Source organism: Cnephaeus nilssonii (assembly GCF_951640355.1).
Source record: "Cnephaeus nilssonii genome assembly, chromosome: 17".
In the NCBI taxonomy this organism is placed as follows: domain Eukaryota; kingdom Metazoa; phylum Chordata; class Mammalia; order Chiroptera; family Vespertilionidae; genus Cnephaeus; species Cnephaeus nilssonii.
Genome location: NC_137088.1, coordinates 52,615,779 through 52,630,141, shown reverse-complemented (window position 1 = coordinate 52,630,141; position 14,363 = coordinate 52,615,779). Strand labels below are relative to the sequence as shown.

General features: G+C 48.8%; 1 protein-coding gene across 11 annotated transcripts in view; it reads left to right on the top strand.

Annotated features, from left to right (window-relative positions):
- The first annotated feature begins 3,479 nt into the window (after positions 1-3,479).
- MAGI1 (membrane associated guanylate kinase, WW and PDZ domain containing 1) overlaps positions 3,480-14,363 on the top strand; it is a 571,591-nt gene continuing 560,707 nt past the window's right edge. For 3 of the 11 annotated variants that reach the window (XM_079794599.1, XM_079794603.1, XM_079794598.1), the window contains exon 1: positions 3,484-4,471. In XM_079794599.1, coding sequence (XP_079650725.1) covers positions 4,159-4,471 — 313 coding nt within the window. In that variant the 5' untranslated portion in view covers positions 3,484-4,158. Of the gene's footprint in view, positions 4,472-14,363 lie in introns of all 11 variants that reach the window. The other 8 variants (XM_079794597.1, XM_079794593.1, XM_079794596.1 and 5 more) reach the window with 7 other exon arrangements.

Here is a 14,363-nt window from a genome sequence, read left to right as displayed (position 1 = left end):
TAAGTACCTTGGTTTTAGCCCCCACACTAACTAGGCTGTGTATCCAAGGTCCCACATTAGGCAGTTTAATGTCACACTTCAACCATGTCCTCATGTATTCATTCAGCCAATGTGCATGGTGCACACTGCACACAGGGCGTGGGTTTAGGTGCTGAGAATTCAAAGGTTGGATCAGACAGATAGTTCCTGAAGTTGCTTCCGGTCCAGGACACAGGACGTGGACCAGGTGAAGGAGAGTAGACAGAAAGGGTCAGAGGAGGGGAGTTTTCAAAAACTTAGTGCCTGAAAATTGGCAGTCTTAGCTGCTTGGAAGCTCAAAATACTTATGTTCTTGGATTATGTCTCTCTATATGTCTATCCATCCTGCCCTCTGTACACTCAGATATCCCTTCTTGGCATTATTCCAAATCTAAAATCTGAAGTGGGCTAAATTCCCCAGTCTTTACCTTTCTCAGCTGCAGGACACCTGGAATCCTAGAGAGGGAAGACGGTGTTGTACAGTAAGAAGAGTCACATAACACTTGGTCCCGTCCATCCTTTGGACTCCTCCAGGTGAGAGAGTGAGTCAACTGGGAAATAGAGGGGAGATGCAGGCAGGCGCGGGAACCCTTGGCAAGCAATCACGACTACTAGAATATGAAGTGGAGAAGTAAGCTTTACCCACAAGATAAAGCTGACTAGTGATTTGTAGGGGAGTCTGTGACTCTAAGGTGGTACACAAAAATGTGCATGTTTGTGGGGGATCCATTCAACACACTTGTGCATTAACTAGGTACCAGACATAGTCACAGTAACCAGGAACGTTAGTAAACCATACTGCCAAAGTTCCCTGCCTTCCCGGAGCTTACACTTTAGAGCAGTGGTTCCCAACTGTTTTGGTCATGCCCCATCTAAGCATCTCTAAAATCCTGATGCACCCCCCCCCCCCCCCCCGCCCGTGACATATAATTCTTACTAGAGGCTTGGTGCATGAAATTCATGCATGGGTAGGGTCCCTAGGCCTGGCTGGCGATCAGGGCCAATCTGTGGGGTGACCAGTGGGGTGGTGGGGGGCGGGGGAGCTGGCACCCACTTGGGTTGGCCTGGCGCCACCCGCTCCCCGGCCCCACTCCCCGTCACCATAGGTTGGGACTTGAGGGCTGGGGGCAGCTCCTGCATTGAGCATCTGCCCCCTGGTGGTCAGTGTGTGTCATAGCAACTGGTCGTTCTGCTGTTTGGTCAATTTGCATATTAGGGTTTTATTATATAGAAGTATTCAAAAAGTGAACTCCTATTTACGTGGAGGAAGCCTAAAAGGCCATTAACTTGGTCTAAACAAGCCTCCAAAGAACATGGCATCCATGAAAGAGAAAAATAAAAGAAAAAAGGACAGTTGAAGTACTGAGGAAGAAACCACTAAGAAATTGTTAAAAATAATAATAATAATAATATGAAGTGATATGAAAAAATAGCAAATAAAGTTTCAAAACATGTAATAGAGAACTGAAATGCACAAATATGTCACAATACATATTTATATACTGTATATGAGGCCCCTGGAACCACAAGAAATGCAAAAAATTCACTGTTAATAACTCATTCTCGAATTGCCCCCCTTAAAAGTCCAAGTGCTCCTCTGTGGGGCATGTCCCACGTTGGGAACCACTGCTCTAGAGGAAGATGTGGGCCACAGGTTTACTCTCCAAAAGGGTCCGTGATGTAAACAATGCTCAGGAATCAAGATGCTTCCTCAGCGTTGTGTATCAGCACCACTTAAGGGAAACCTTAAAGGTCCTGAGATTCTGAGGGGCTGGCTGGCTGTTGTGCTTGGGAAGGACCGTTTTGAAGTTCCCACTCATTGGATCCAGTCAAGTGTGCGAGAACTGATTGCTTCTGAGCAAAGAGCATGGAGACCAAGTTCTCCTCGCCAAGATGAGCCAAGGAAGAAGGGCCACTTCCTTCTTTCACAAGTTCTACCAGGCCGTGGGGGTTTCAGTTCCCGATATCTCAAGAGAGAAGCATCCACGTTCTTCCCCGAGTTTTATGAGCTTACATAGCACCCTCCAAACAGTGCTTTAAAACTAGTTAAATGTATTCCTATATCCTAGTTCAAGCTTTAGAAAGGAGAGGAATATTATCATCAGCTAACTTGAAACCCCAAATTATTTCCCAATTCTCTTTCCACATACTACTACTACTACTACTACACGTTTTTATTAGTCACCACTTAAAGGTATTCACTTTACAAGCTGGGCACTTTACAAGTGTTCGTCCATGTACTATCCTAAAAATCTCGTGCAGTATTGTTATACTCACTTAACAGGGGATAGCGGGAGGCTCCGAGGGGTCACAGAGCTTGCACAAGGTCACACAGAGATTGGGCCAATGGGCGCCTACCCCCAGATCTCAAGCCGGGCCCTTGCACTCACCTCCCTTATTTAGCACTTGGCCTCTCTCCTGTGACCAAAGAGGAACAAGCAAGTTATAAATCACCGCGGAAAAAATTGGCTTGGGAGACTCTACCGCCCAGGCCGACGTGGGGAGTGTCGGGAGGGCGGCCTTCCCCTTCTCGGCGCGGGGTCTTCTTTGTCCGCAGCTCCGGGGCTGGGGACCTCGCTCGCTCCACCTCCACCACCACCGGCCGCGGGCGGCGGATTCCGCGGTGGCTGCCGCGCCCGTGCCCACGCCCCCGCGGGCGCCGGGACGCGGTGCGAATCCCAGACCCGGGTGATCCTTATCTCCCGGCCGGGGGTGGGTCCACAGGCTTCCCGCTCAGCCGGGACCTGAGCCCGGGGCAGATGCCTGACTCCAGAAATCTCTGCTGGAAGGGCAGTTAAAAAGCCCCCAACCTCCTCTGACCATCTGGCTCCTTCCCCTCGTCTATAGTTTCCCTGAGTCTTAAAAAAGTTGGCCCCAAAGTTTAAGGGTTCGGGTATATGTGTGTGTGGGTGTGTGACATTCACAGAGTCCCCGTTTGGGGGCTCTGCGGGCCCCCCTCCTCCCCAGTCTCCCTTTGCCCAGAGACACTGGCAAGACCCGCTCCAGGACCCGACCCCGCGGGTGCAGTGCAGGCGGGAGCAGGCGCCCATCCCGGGGTCCAGCACCGGGGATCGGAGGGAAATGTGGGGGGTGGGGTGCGTGGGGCCGGCGGACAAGCCGGCTGGGTGACCCACAGCGTGGCCAGCCGCTGGCCACAGGCGATTAGAAGGCTTAGGCCGGCGTGAATGCGTGAGTGAGCGCGAGCGTGTGTGTGAGCTTCCCCAACCCCCACCTGTTTGAAATGGTTCCAGAATGCCAAAGCCAGATTAACCGCGTTTCCAAAGTTGCAAACAGTTGGAGTAAAACACGTGCGCGTCCCCCTAGCTCCCAGGGGCTGCGCTGCGTCCAAGGCCCTGAAAGAAAAGGAGGAATAGGAGGGGTGTCTGAAAGGGGGTAATTTGCCTCCTCCTGGCAGGTCGGTTTTAGGACCCAAAGGGAAGCACATTGGAATCTCTCCCTTCGGGAGGGAGGGATGGGGCGGGCGGGCGGCCGCGGGGCGCATGCGCGCGCGTCTCCTCTCGCCGGCCGCTGCGCTCGGCGGCGCGGAATAGAATGAACTGTAACAAAACAAGCCGAGCCTTTGTATCTGCTTAAAGGGGCCGCAGACGCTTCCCTCCGGCTCCCCCCACCCCCTGGCGCCCAACCCCCGCTCGGCGACGGCGTCTCCAGGGCTCCCAGCAACTGGCCGGACGGGCTGCCCTCACCTTCAGGAACAGCCCGCCGGCGAGGAAGGCAGCGCCGGGCGGGAGGTGGAGAGGAGACTCCGCGTTTCTAAGAGGCAAGAAAGAAAGAAAGGAAGGAAGGCAAACAGAACCGGCGCGGCGCAGAGTGGACTCTGGTCCCGGGGAGCGCGGCCGGGCGCCGGAACGTGGACCGAGAAGCGCCGGAATGCAAACAAAGCTCGCGGGCGCCGGTGCAGAGCTCGCGGGGAAGCCCGGAAAGTTTGTTTGATGATGGCTTGAGTCGGAGTGTGTGCGGGGAGCGAGGCTGCCAAGTTCTCTCTCCCGCGGCGTCCTTTGGAGGGAGAGGTCTCTCCCATGACCCGGCGGGGGCTTGGGGGCTGTGCTGTGGGGGCACCTGTCTCTCACGTTATTATTTTTGTGTTTTTTTTTTTGGGGGGGAGGAGGGGTGTAACTCGTCATGTCGAAAGTGATCCAGAAGAAGAACCACTGGACTAGCAAGGTTCATGAATGCACCGTGAAGCGGGGACCCCAGGGGGAGCTGGGGGTGACGGTGCTGGGGGGCGCGGAGAACGGGGAGTTTCCGTATGTCGGAGCGGTGGCCGCGGCCGAGGCGGCGGAGCTTCCTGGCGGCGGCGAGGGCCCCCGGCTGGGCGCAGGGGAGCTACTTCTGGAGGTGCAGGGGATCCGGGTGTCCGGCTTGCCCCGCTACGACGTGCTGGGAGTCCTCGACAGCTGCAAGGAGGCCGTCACCTTCAAAGCCGTCAGACCAGGTAAGACGGGACGCGCCTCCGGGAGGCTTCCCGAGACCGGCAGCGGCCTGCGGAGCGTCTCCGCCCTCCCCCCCGCTCCCCTCCCCGCCTCCCCGGGCATCTCGATTTCCCGCTTTCCCCCTCCGAGCGCAGCTTCGAGGGGAAATTGAGGCCGTGCGCCCTGTCGTGGAGGAAGACACAAAGTTGTGTAGAGGTTGCGGGTTGTTTGCTCACCTGCCTTGGGAAGAGGGGGTTGGGTTTGCGCCTGTTTGCCAACCTGTTATCTTGGCCACTTAGTGCGGCGCAGTTTCGCCTGAGCCTGGGGGACAGTCGCCTGAGCCTGGGGGACAGTTGGGGAGCTGAGGCTGGGGCAAAGGGGAGGCTCTCCTGGCTCCTTGGGGGAGCGTTGCCGCAGGCGCAGTGCTGCGTGCTTTTGCCACTTGTCTGTCCAGACCCGGAGAGTGGGTATGAGCGAGGGCAGGGCCTATTGGACCTTCTCCGTTAGGAAATCACCTTTACCCCATAACCTGCAGGGGGTTGGGGTGCCGATGTTCCGGAGCCAGCCGCCTGAAGATCCTGCGTTCACTCTACAGCTGGATGACGCACACACGTGTCTCCTCCGTGTGGCTCAGCCCCAAGTCTTGGGGGGCGGGGACCTGGAGGAGGGAAAGGAGGGGTATTTCCCACTTAGGGCCAATCAAGCCCAAGTTGATGCTGCCACTACCATCACACCATCACTGCCACCATCACCCTCAGTGCTGATAAGGATAGCTATTACTTATTAACTTACTATGTGCCAGACTCTGTAAAATGCTTTCCTTGCATTATCTTGTTCTGAGTCACAAGAATCCTTATAAACCCCATGCTACAGATAAGGAAACTGGGATTGACATCCCTTAAGTTACTTGCCCAAGGTCACACAGTTACCAAAATGAGGGTTTGAGTAGAGCCTTAAGCATGAGGAGGGAGAGCTGGCGAGCTGACCGGTGGGGAGGGGAGAAGCTGACTTGTGAGGAGGGCGTGGAAGCAAACCCCTCTCAGAGTCTGTAGAGGATGATGTCCTGCTGGTGGTGGGGAGTCCCTTGCCTGCTGGAGTTGGTGAGGGCGAGGGGTTGTCCGACAGGGTGCTTCCCCAAGGCACCCTGGTACTACCCGTGCCTGACGCGGTTTCTCTGCCATGAAAGCCCTGGAGGAAGGGGCAGAGTTGCGTGTGGTGAACATTCCCGTGTGTGCCTGCTGGTCTGGAGGGGCACAGCAGCTGGAGCAGCATGTCAAGGGAGGAAGCGCTGCTGGTCCTGCCTGGTTAACAGGCCTGTTCCTGATGAGACAGGAGGGGCCAGGCGGGGTAGGGGGGGCGGGGCTTGAGACAGGAGGGGGCCAGGCAGGGTAGAGCTTTGGGGGGCCTTGAGACAGGAGGGTGTCAGGCGGAGTAGACCCGGCCTTTTAGCTTTGGGAGCTGAGGGGTGACAGTCCTGGAAAGCGCCTTCCATTATGTCCTCTCCTTCTTGGACACCTTCTCCAAGAAGCCCTCCAACAACCATCCAGGATGAACAGATCCTTCCTCCTCTGAGGTCCCCTGAGCCTGTACCTCGTAGTTTTTTCTTTATTCTAAAGCGTGAGTTAGATCTCTTGCCTCATTTCCATACAAGGTAGTAAGTGCATTAAAGGAGAGAGTGCTTCCTTCATTGCTTATCACCCCAGGCTTTGCTTGAGGGCCAATTCCTGGCCTCGCCAGAGAATGTGTCCTTATCTGTAAACTGGCTTTTTTGAGGATATTCCATAAGCTAAGAAGCAAAAAGTATGCAGAACAGTGCTTTGCACATTGTAAGAGTTCAGTAAAAATTAGCAATTATTGTTATATTTAAATTGAATTTGAGCAGCTATTTGTTTCTAAGTTTAGCTGTTAGTGTTAGTTACCTGGATTGTGAGTTTCTTGGTAGAACTGTAGAGGAAATACTGTGAGAAAGCATTTGATGGGAGCAGCTGCAGGTCTCAGCTCAGGGGCATTTTGGGGAAAGGGGTGCCATCTATCTAGTTGGGGACCTGCAGGTGTCCCTTGGGTTCCGTATGGGAGCTCGTTTTCCGTATCAAGATGCTGTGTGTGGCTGAACCTCTTCCACGAGTTATCAGAGATCCTGGAGGCATTGTCCCAGAGCTGCCTCATCATGGAACTCAGGAAGGGTCGGTCAGATAATCAAGTGTGTTTGGGATCAGACATCTCTGGGTTAGAAGAAGGTGGTCGTGTCTCCAAGTGTTATGTTATTCCCTTCCCCCAGAACCATCCCACGCGCAGCACAGGAATGTCCACAGCAGGTGTGTGTGTAAATCTACTTGTCCTCCTTGTGGTGGGATAGAGGAAGGATGTGGATGGGGACACTCGAATGGCCTGGAATCCGCTACAAAATGAAAGCTACTTCATGTGATAATTACACGGGCATAGTTAGCTCTTTAACATCTTCATTTCAGAAACATTTCCCTGGTCTTCTGATCCCTCTTTTATATTGAGAATATGATTTAAATTATGCCGGGATTGCTCTTACTGGGCCTTTATTACTGTGTTTTAATCATATTAGGCAGGCTCATAGTTGGTACATGGAAAGGAAAATGTTACTTTTGTGCTGTCTGCACCCTGAGCTAGCCACTCCCAGGGACATGGGCCACTGTGGGTGCTGTCTGTATGGAAATGTCACGGTCTTCTTGTGGAAGAAAATTCTGCTGCTTCTATTTCATGGCAGGTCTCTGGAAACATGCACAGACCAAAATAGGCTGTAGCAAATGGTATTATATGAAGCAGGACTGGATTGTGAAGGAATCAATCTAAATGGATCTACCAGGTTGGAGTTAATTCATTTTAAAGGGAGAAATGCCTAAAAAATTTTACATCTATATGCTATGTGAATGTTATTGTTATTTTTTAATGTATGTATGTATTTATGTTTTTATTGATTTTAGAGAGTGAGAGAGGGAGCGAGAGGGGGAGAGGGAGAAACAGATCGGCTGCTTCCTGCATGCCCCTTACTGGGGATCTAGCCAGCAACCTGGGCGTGTGCCCTGAATGGGAATCGAACCAGCAACCTCTCAGTGCATGGGACAGTGTTCAGCCAAATGAGTGACACTGGCCAGGGTTAAATAAATGTTACTATATATATACTAATGACCTGGTGCGCAAAGTCGTGCGAGTCCCGGAATCCCTCCCTGCGTGCACCTCCCCGAGCGTGCCTCCCGGAGCATGCAGTCCTGTCCTCCCACCCAGAAAGAGTCCTGCAGCCGCCGCCCCACCACCGCCCTCGGAGGCGGGACCCAGAAACCCGCCTGTGCCTCCGGTCAAGTCCTCCAGAGTCAAATCCCCACCCACCCGTGCTCGCATGCTGCGCACCCAGCCTCCTGCTGATCAGTCGATACTGTGAGAGGGTGTCACTACCATTAGCATATTAGCTCTTTATTATATAGGAATATACACTGAGTGGCCAGATTATTATGATCTCTGAATGCATAATAATCTAGCCACTCTCTCTCTATATATTAGAGGCCTGGTGCATGAATTCGTGCATGGGTGGGGTCCGGCCAGCCTGGCCAGGGGGAGGGGACATGGGCGGTTGGCTGGCCTGCCTGCTGGTCGAACTTCTGGTCGAGGGGACAATTTGCATATTAGCCTTTTATTATATAGGATAGGATATACATTGAGTGGCCAGATTATTATGCGTTCAGAGATCGTAATAATCTGGCCACTCAATGTATATAATAAAGCATATATGAAAACTTTATGAGTATATATTTACCTATAGTAAAATGCACACTCTTAATTATATTGTTTGCTGAGTTTTGACCATTGTATATGCTCATGTTATCTTCACCCAGATCAAGATATAGAACCCCAGAAATTTCTGTCATGTCTCCTTCCAGTCAGTTCCCCCCACCCTCCAGAGGCAAAGGCTGTTTAATTTCTTTCACCAGGAATTACTTTTGTCTGTTATTGAAATTCACACAAGTGAAATAATGCAGTATGTCCTCTTTGTCTGGCTTTTTCAAGCAGCGAAATAATTTGGAGATTTCATATTGTTGTGTGCATCATTGTTCCTTTTTATTGTTGAGTAGTATTTCATTGTATACACATACCAGTTTGTTTATATTTTTGTTCATCTATGGACGTTTGGACCATTTATCATTTTTTGACTACTGAATAATAGCTAGATGAATAAAACTGTTCTACATGTTCTAGTTGCTCCACATTTTTGCTAATCTTTGATCTTGTCTGTTTTTTGAAGTTTAGCCATTCTTATGTATGTGGAAAAAGAAAAAAGTACTTAAGGAGACTTTGCTACCGGATGTAGCTGTCTTTATTAAGCTAGTCTTTATGAAGCACTTGCATTAGAATGTGCCAGGCCCTTGGCTAAGCTAGTGCTTGATGGGGATTTTGTTTTTTATTCCTCATAACTTAGATGTCAGAAACTGAGAGCCAGAGAGTTTGGGTGGCTTTTCCAAGGGTCATACAAGTGGCAGAAGTAGAGCTGGAACTCAGCTGGGTTGGATTCCAAAACCTATACTCCTGATCCTGGGGGAGTGGGTCTCAGTAGGGACCCCTGACCAGTGGCATTGGTATCACCTGGGAAACTGGTCAGATTGCACATTCCCGTCCCCACTGATGCTGAAGCTCATGGGGGTGCAGCCTGTGGGGTGTTTATAACAAGCCCCCCCCCCCCCCCCCCCCCCCCGTGATTCTGATGCCTGCTCAGTATGGAGTACCACTGCTCTAGGGTATGGACCTACAGTGAGGAAATGGCAGCAGGTGAGGCAGGTGACCTGGGCTCCAGGTCAGTCATCTAGGCACCCTCTTTGGACCCAAGTTTCTTCTTGCCAGAAAAGAGTGGGTGTGCCTCTGCAGGTCTTTCGTACTCAAAATGCAGCGATTCCACGAATAACTTAGACTTCAAAAGTTTAAAATGGTGTGATTGTAGTTTCCCAAACTGGTAATATTATAGGCTATGCGTACATATTTTTGTAGGTGAATTTTGTGGTTTTTGCAAATTACCCAGGAACCGAAACAGTCTCTCCACCTTTTTTTTTTTTTTTTTTGAGACAAAATAGAGACAATAAATAAGACACAATTTAGAAACCACAACACCACCACCTGGCCAGCCCTTCCTTCCCCGGAATGAGGGGATTATGACCACATGCAATTGAACGTAGCTCTCTGTGCCTTCCTTTGTTTTGTTTTGATGTTATGTGTTTATTTTGAACAATTGGAATATATTACAGTAGTTCTATAACAAAAGTCTGTTCTCATCTTAAAACACAGTTCCTCGTCTTTCTTGGTTTCCCACAAATTCTGCTTCAGGGTCTCAGGGCTTGCTTTTTCTTTCCCCCATAAAGTCACAGGATTGACTCCTCCCCTGGTGTCCCTTCAGAGAGACCTTCAGTGAACTCCTCATCTGTGCTGTGCTGCTCCGTGCCTGCACCCAGCTCCAGGAATGGGAGCCCTGGTTTGTAGCATCACTGGAGATGGGAAGAGCTGCATGTGATCAGTTTTCCAGAGTCAGTGTGAGCTGGCCTTGCATTCCACTGACCTGCCGAGGACAGCTCCCGGGCCCCTCGCCACCCTTACTTAATCTTGTTTGTGTCTTCATAGCCTTGTCACATTTTCATAGTCTTGTTGCTTCTTTATTGTCTGTCTCCCCTCCCACTGGAATGTAAGATCCATGAAAACAAGTAGCTTTACTCACTTAATTCGCCCCTCCATTTGTCAGGGCCTCAAGTACCCGGCAAATCATAGATGCTCACTAAAATATTTTGGATGCATGGATGAATTTTCCAGTGTCGCTTCTTACGTAAGTGCAGACTAGACCACCTACAACGTATTTCCCTCTTATCTCCCTATTCATCTTTTATTTCTTCTCATTTAGGATCATAATATGTTCACTTCCTCATCACCAGATCTTTCATTTAGCTGGTTCCCTATGTCTAATAATTTAGACTGAGCTATAAATACACAAATGTCTGACAGATTTAATGAATTATATTTAAGTATTTCTGCCTGTTGACTCTTGGAGTTTGCGAAGTGAAAATTCAGATGTTCAGCAGGCAGGATGATGGGGGGTTGTTCTGTTTTCGGTTGATGTGGGACCTGCTCCCTGTTGAGATCTATAAGAATGACCCTAAACCTCCGTTTTCTTGTAGTATTGTCTCTCTGTACAGTTTCTCCAACCACTAGCAAATCAGATCTTTGCTACAGAAAGTCTGATTTTTGTCCTTTCTTGCTCTTAAATTGTGATTTGTGTTTATATTTCTTTTTTCTTTTTTAACTTAAACTTTCAAAAATCAACCTGTTTTTGTTTTTGGTGCCTAAAGACCATTCTCTGAAGGGTATTTTTTAGGTTATACTGTGGAACATTCCATAGTTTTTGCAAAAAATAATGCAAGGACAGGCAACCCAACTCATGCATTGTTTCCAGCGGCCACCCTTTGCCAATGACTGTGATATTTAAAAATAGACCAACTTGACTTTATGATGCAATGCATACAGTTGGCTCACTACATTTGCTGGCATCCATTCCCCAGCTGGTTTTAGAGGGCCAAATTGATGATATCCACCAAAGGGAATTAAGTGGTTTATAAGCGAAAACATTCTGACATCTCCGTACCACAAGGGTTTATAGGAAGGATGTTGCTTTATAAACGATGGTTATTTAATGCAAAACACCCGTCTCTGATGTTAGTGGTCTCTTCCTTGAGTTTGTATATATGTGTAACAGGATATATTGATTTTGTATACACTGAGAATAAAGGCTGTCAAATTTGTTAAGGACTGACATTCACATCCTAAGAAAGTAGGTTAGTGTGTTCCTGTCTGTCTTCATGCGGCTCAGATGATGAGTCCATAACCTTGAAACACCCCTAGTCAATACTGGAGCTTTGCTGTGTGCATCCCCATGGCTGTCAGCATCCCCATGTAGTATTTCTTATGGATTTGTATTGGTGTTTCCATAGCTGCACCCCCATGATGTCAAGGACACGCCTGTCCTATTAACTTCTGCTTCATAGTCAGGTGTCCTGGGGAGCGTCCACTGTGTTCTGGATGTCATCTTTTCAGGAGGCATGTTGTGAAATTAGAAAATGTAATTTGAACAGAGTCTTCTGTGATTAAATAAGCTTCTTTTTTTATAGCTAAGTAATTCAATAATGGAGTAACCCATTATTTATGATAATTTCCATAGTCTCTATCCCAGAGTGAAAGCCAGGTCCTTACAGTGACTGGCAGGACCGCCAGGATATGGCCCAGGACATTCCTTCTCTGCCCTGTCCGTGGCCTGCTGGTCTCCACACGGGCATCTGGAAGGATTGCTTCCTCATGAACTTCAAGTCTCTTCCAAATGTCACCTTCTCAATGACACCTTCTCTGACCTCATTCTTTAAAACCATAACTCCACTGCCACTTGTCATCCCCTCTTCTCCTTCTCCGCTTTATTGTACTCTGTAGTATATAAATAATTGCAGAATAAGTAAGTTCCTTGTTTTGTCTCTTCTTTCTAGAACATAAGCTCCGAGAGGGCAGGGATGTGTTTGATCCTGTTCCCTACTGCCTCCCCAGCCCCGAGAAGAGTGCCTGGTACAGAGTAGTTGTTCAAGTATTTCTTGACATCCACTGTCAAATTTAGAATAAATCTCTGTCGAGCTCAGTTGCCTCTAAAAATTGTGGTGTTTGAAAGTCTCTGGCAACTTAGGTATTTTGTGATGGATCATGTTAAACTTGCTAAGGGTTTAACATTTGCAGTCTCTGGTTGGGGATAAGTAGAGCTTAGCTGATGGATGTAGGAATATTTTCAAAGACAGGAAGCATTGCGAGCCTGCTTCAGTTGGTCTTCATGTTACAGATTTAGGGCAGCACGTGCTGCGTGTCAGGGGACTTTGCAAACTCTCAGCCTCACATGGACTAGGAGAGGTTCTTGTGGGCACCGTCAGCTGTGTGTGTATAGACTCTCTCTGTTACCATCTCCAGTGTCGGGAGAACGAGTTATGTAAGAGAATTAAATTCTCACGGCTAAGGTGGCAACCCCAGCATCACTGCCTACGGAGGCATTTGGTGGGCCTTTAATGGGACACAGTTATGTTTTCCACAGCAAGGCTAATCTTTCAGCCCATTATGAGATAAGATTCGAAGCTCTCTTTATGGACAGTGGGTTGATGGTGCAATTAAAAGGCAATTATGCCCTGATTGTAAGCCATGTTTCAAAATTATTGCAATATACAGTGTTAACAGGACTGCAGCACCGCTTGTAAAACTATCCACAAATACCAGTTTCTCAGTGGTGTAGATTCTCAGGTTTTGGACTCAGGCTGGCTGGGTAGAAGGCAGGCTCTTCCATTCCTTAGCTGGGTGACCCAGGGCGAGAGACCACCTCTTTACGCCAGGATGTCTCCCTCTGAAAATAGGGATAGTAATGACACCTTCTTCCTAGGGCTGATGGAAGACGAACGTGAGATTTAAGTAAACCCCATGGCACAGGGCCACTGTTATTTGAATGTTCCCAGTCTGAACTCACTTGGAAGAGAAGAATCTCTTGAGAGGTGGAGATTGTGGTACACAGGTCCCTGGAGAGCTTTTCAAGTCTGAAAAACCCCCTCACTTTGCTGCATGATTCAAATGCTGCTTTTAAAAAAGGTTGGGATTAGTTCAGACAAATTGAAGGAAACCTTTAGATCTCACCAAGCGTAGGTGGAGGTCTAAGTTGCTTGAGCTTCTCCCGCATTGTCACTGGTGACAATTGATTCCAGTGCTTGTCATCAGGCTGCAGGTTGCGGAAGGCAGGAAGGAAGGACAAGTCCTCTCCCTATTTCCTGGGCGTCCTGGGCAGCAAGGATGAGCCTTGAGAACAGGACGCTGAGGAACTCTGATCTTCCCGGCACCACACCTGGGCTCCCAGATCGGGAACGGCTGGGGAGAAAGTGGAACTTGGTGTTTTAAGGGTTTGCAGTCAGACTGGTTGTGTTCAGTCCCAGGCTCTGCCAGTTCCCGGCTGAGCCACTGTGGGCACATTAACCTCCTAGAACCTTGGTTGAAAATGAGAATAATACTTACCCATAGGGTGGTTGTGAGGATGAAATGAGAAAATGTATGCAAAACACTCATTTCTTTGCTTGGCACCTAAGTGCTTGCAGAAATACCTTCATGGTAGCAGCTGTGATAATTTTCATGGGAGAAATGGAGACTCCTCAGTGAGTTCCTCTAAAGGAGTGGTTCTTCTGGGGAAATTTGCCCCCGGGGACATCTGGCAACGTCTGGAAACATTTTTGGTTAACAGCTGAGAGTAGGACGTGCTCCTGGCATTTACAGAGTAGAGGCCAGGGATGCTGCTGAACATGCAAAGCATAGCCTGCACCAGAGAATTCATAGCCCCAAATAGCAATAAGGCTGAGGTTGAGAAACCTGCTGTAAGGAAAAACTTCATGGTTAAGACTGGGAATCTGAATTCAGAGTGGTAAACTAATAATCATAACTATTATTGCTATATTTTTAATTTTTGTAATTAAAACGTTAATTCTTTTTTTCAATTACAGTTTACATTCAATATTATTTGGTATTGGTTTCAAGTGTACAGCATAGTGGTAAGACAGTCATATACTTTACAAAGTGTTCCCCCTGATATTTCCAGTACTCACCTGGAACCATACATAGTTATTACAATTTTATTGATAATATTTCTTATGTTGTAGTTTTACATCCCCATGAATGTTTTGTAACCACCAATCTGTTCTTAATCTCTTCACCTTTTACACCCAATCTCCCTCCCCGCTCCCCTCTGGCCTCCATCTGCCTGCTCTCTGTTGATCTTCTGACATGTCACTGACATAGGTTTGGGTTTCACCTGGGTAGATGATGTCATTCTATTTTAGCCATGAGAGAATTATCTGGGGAGGT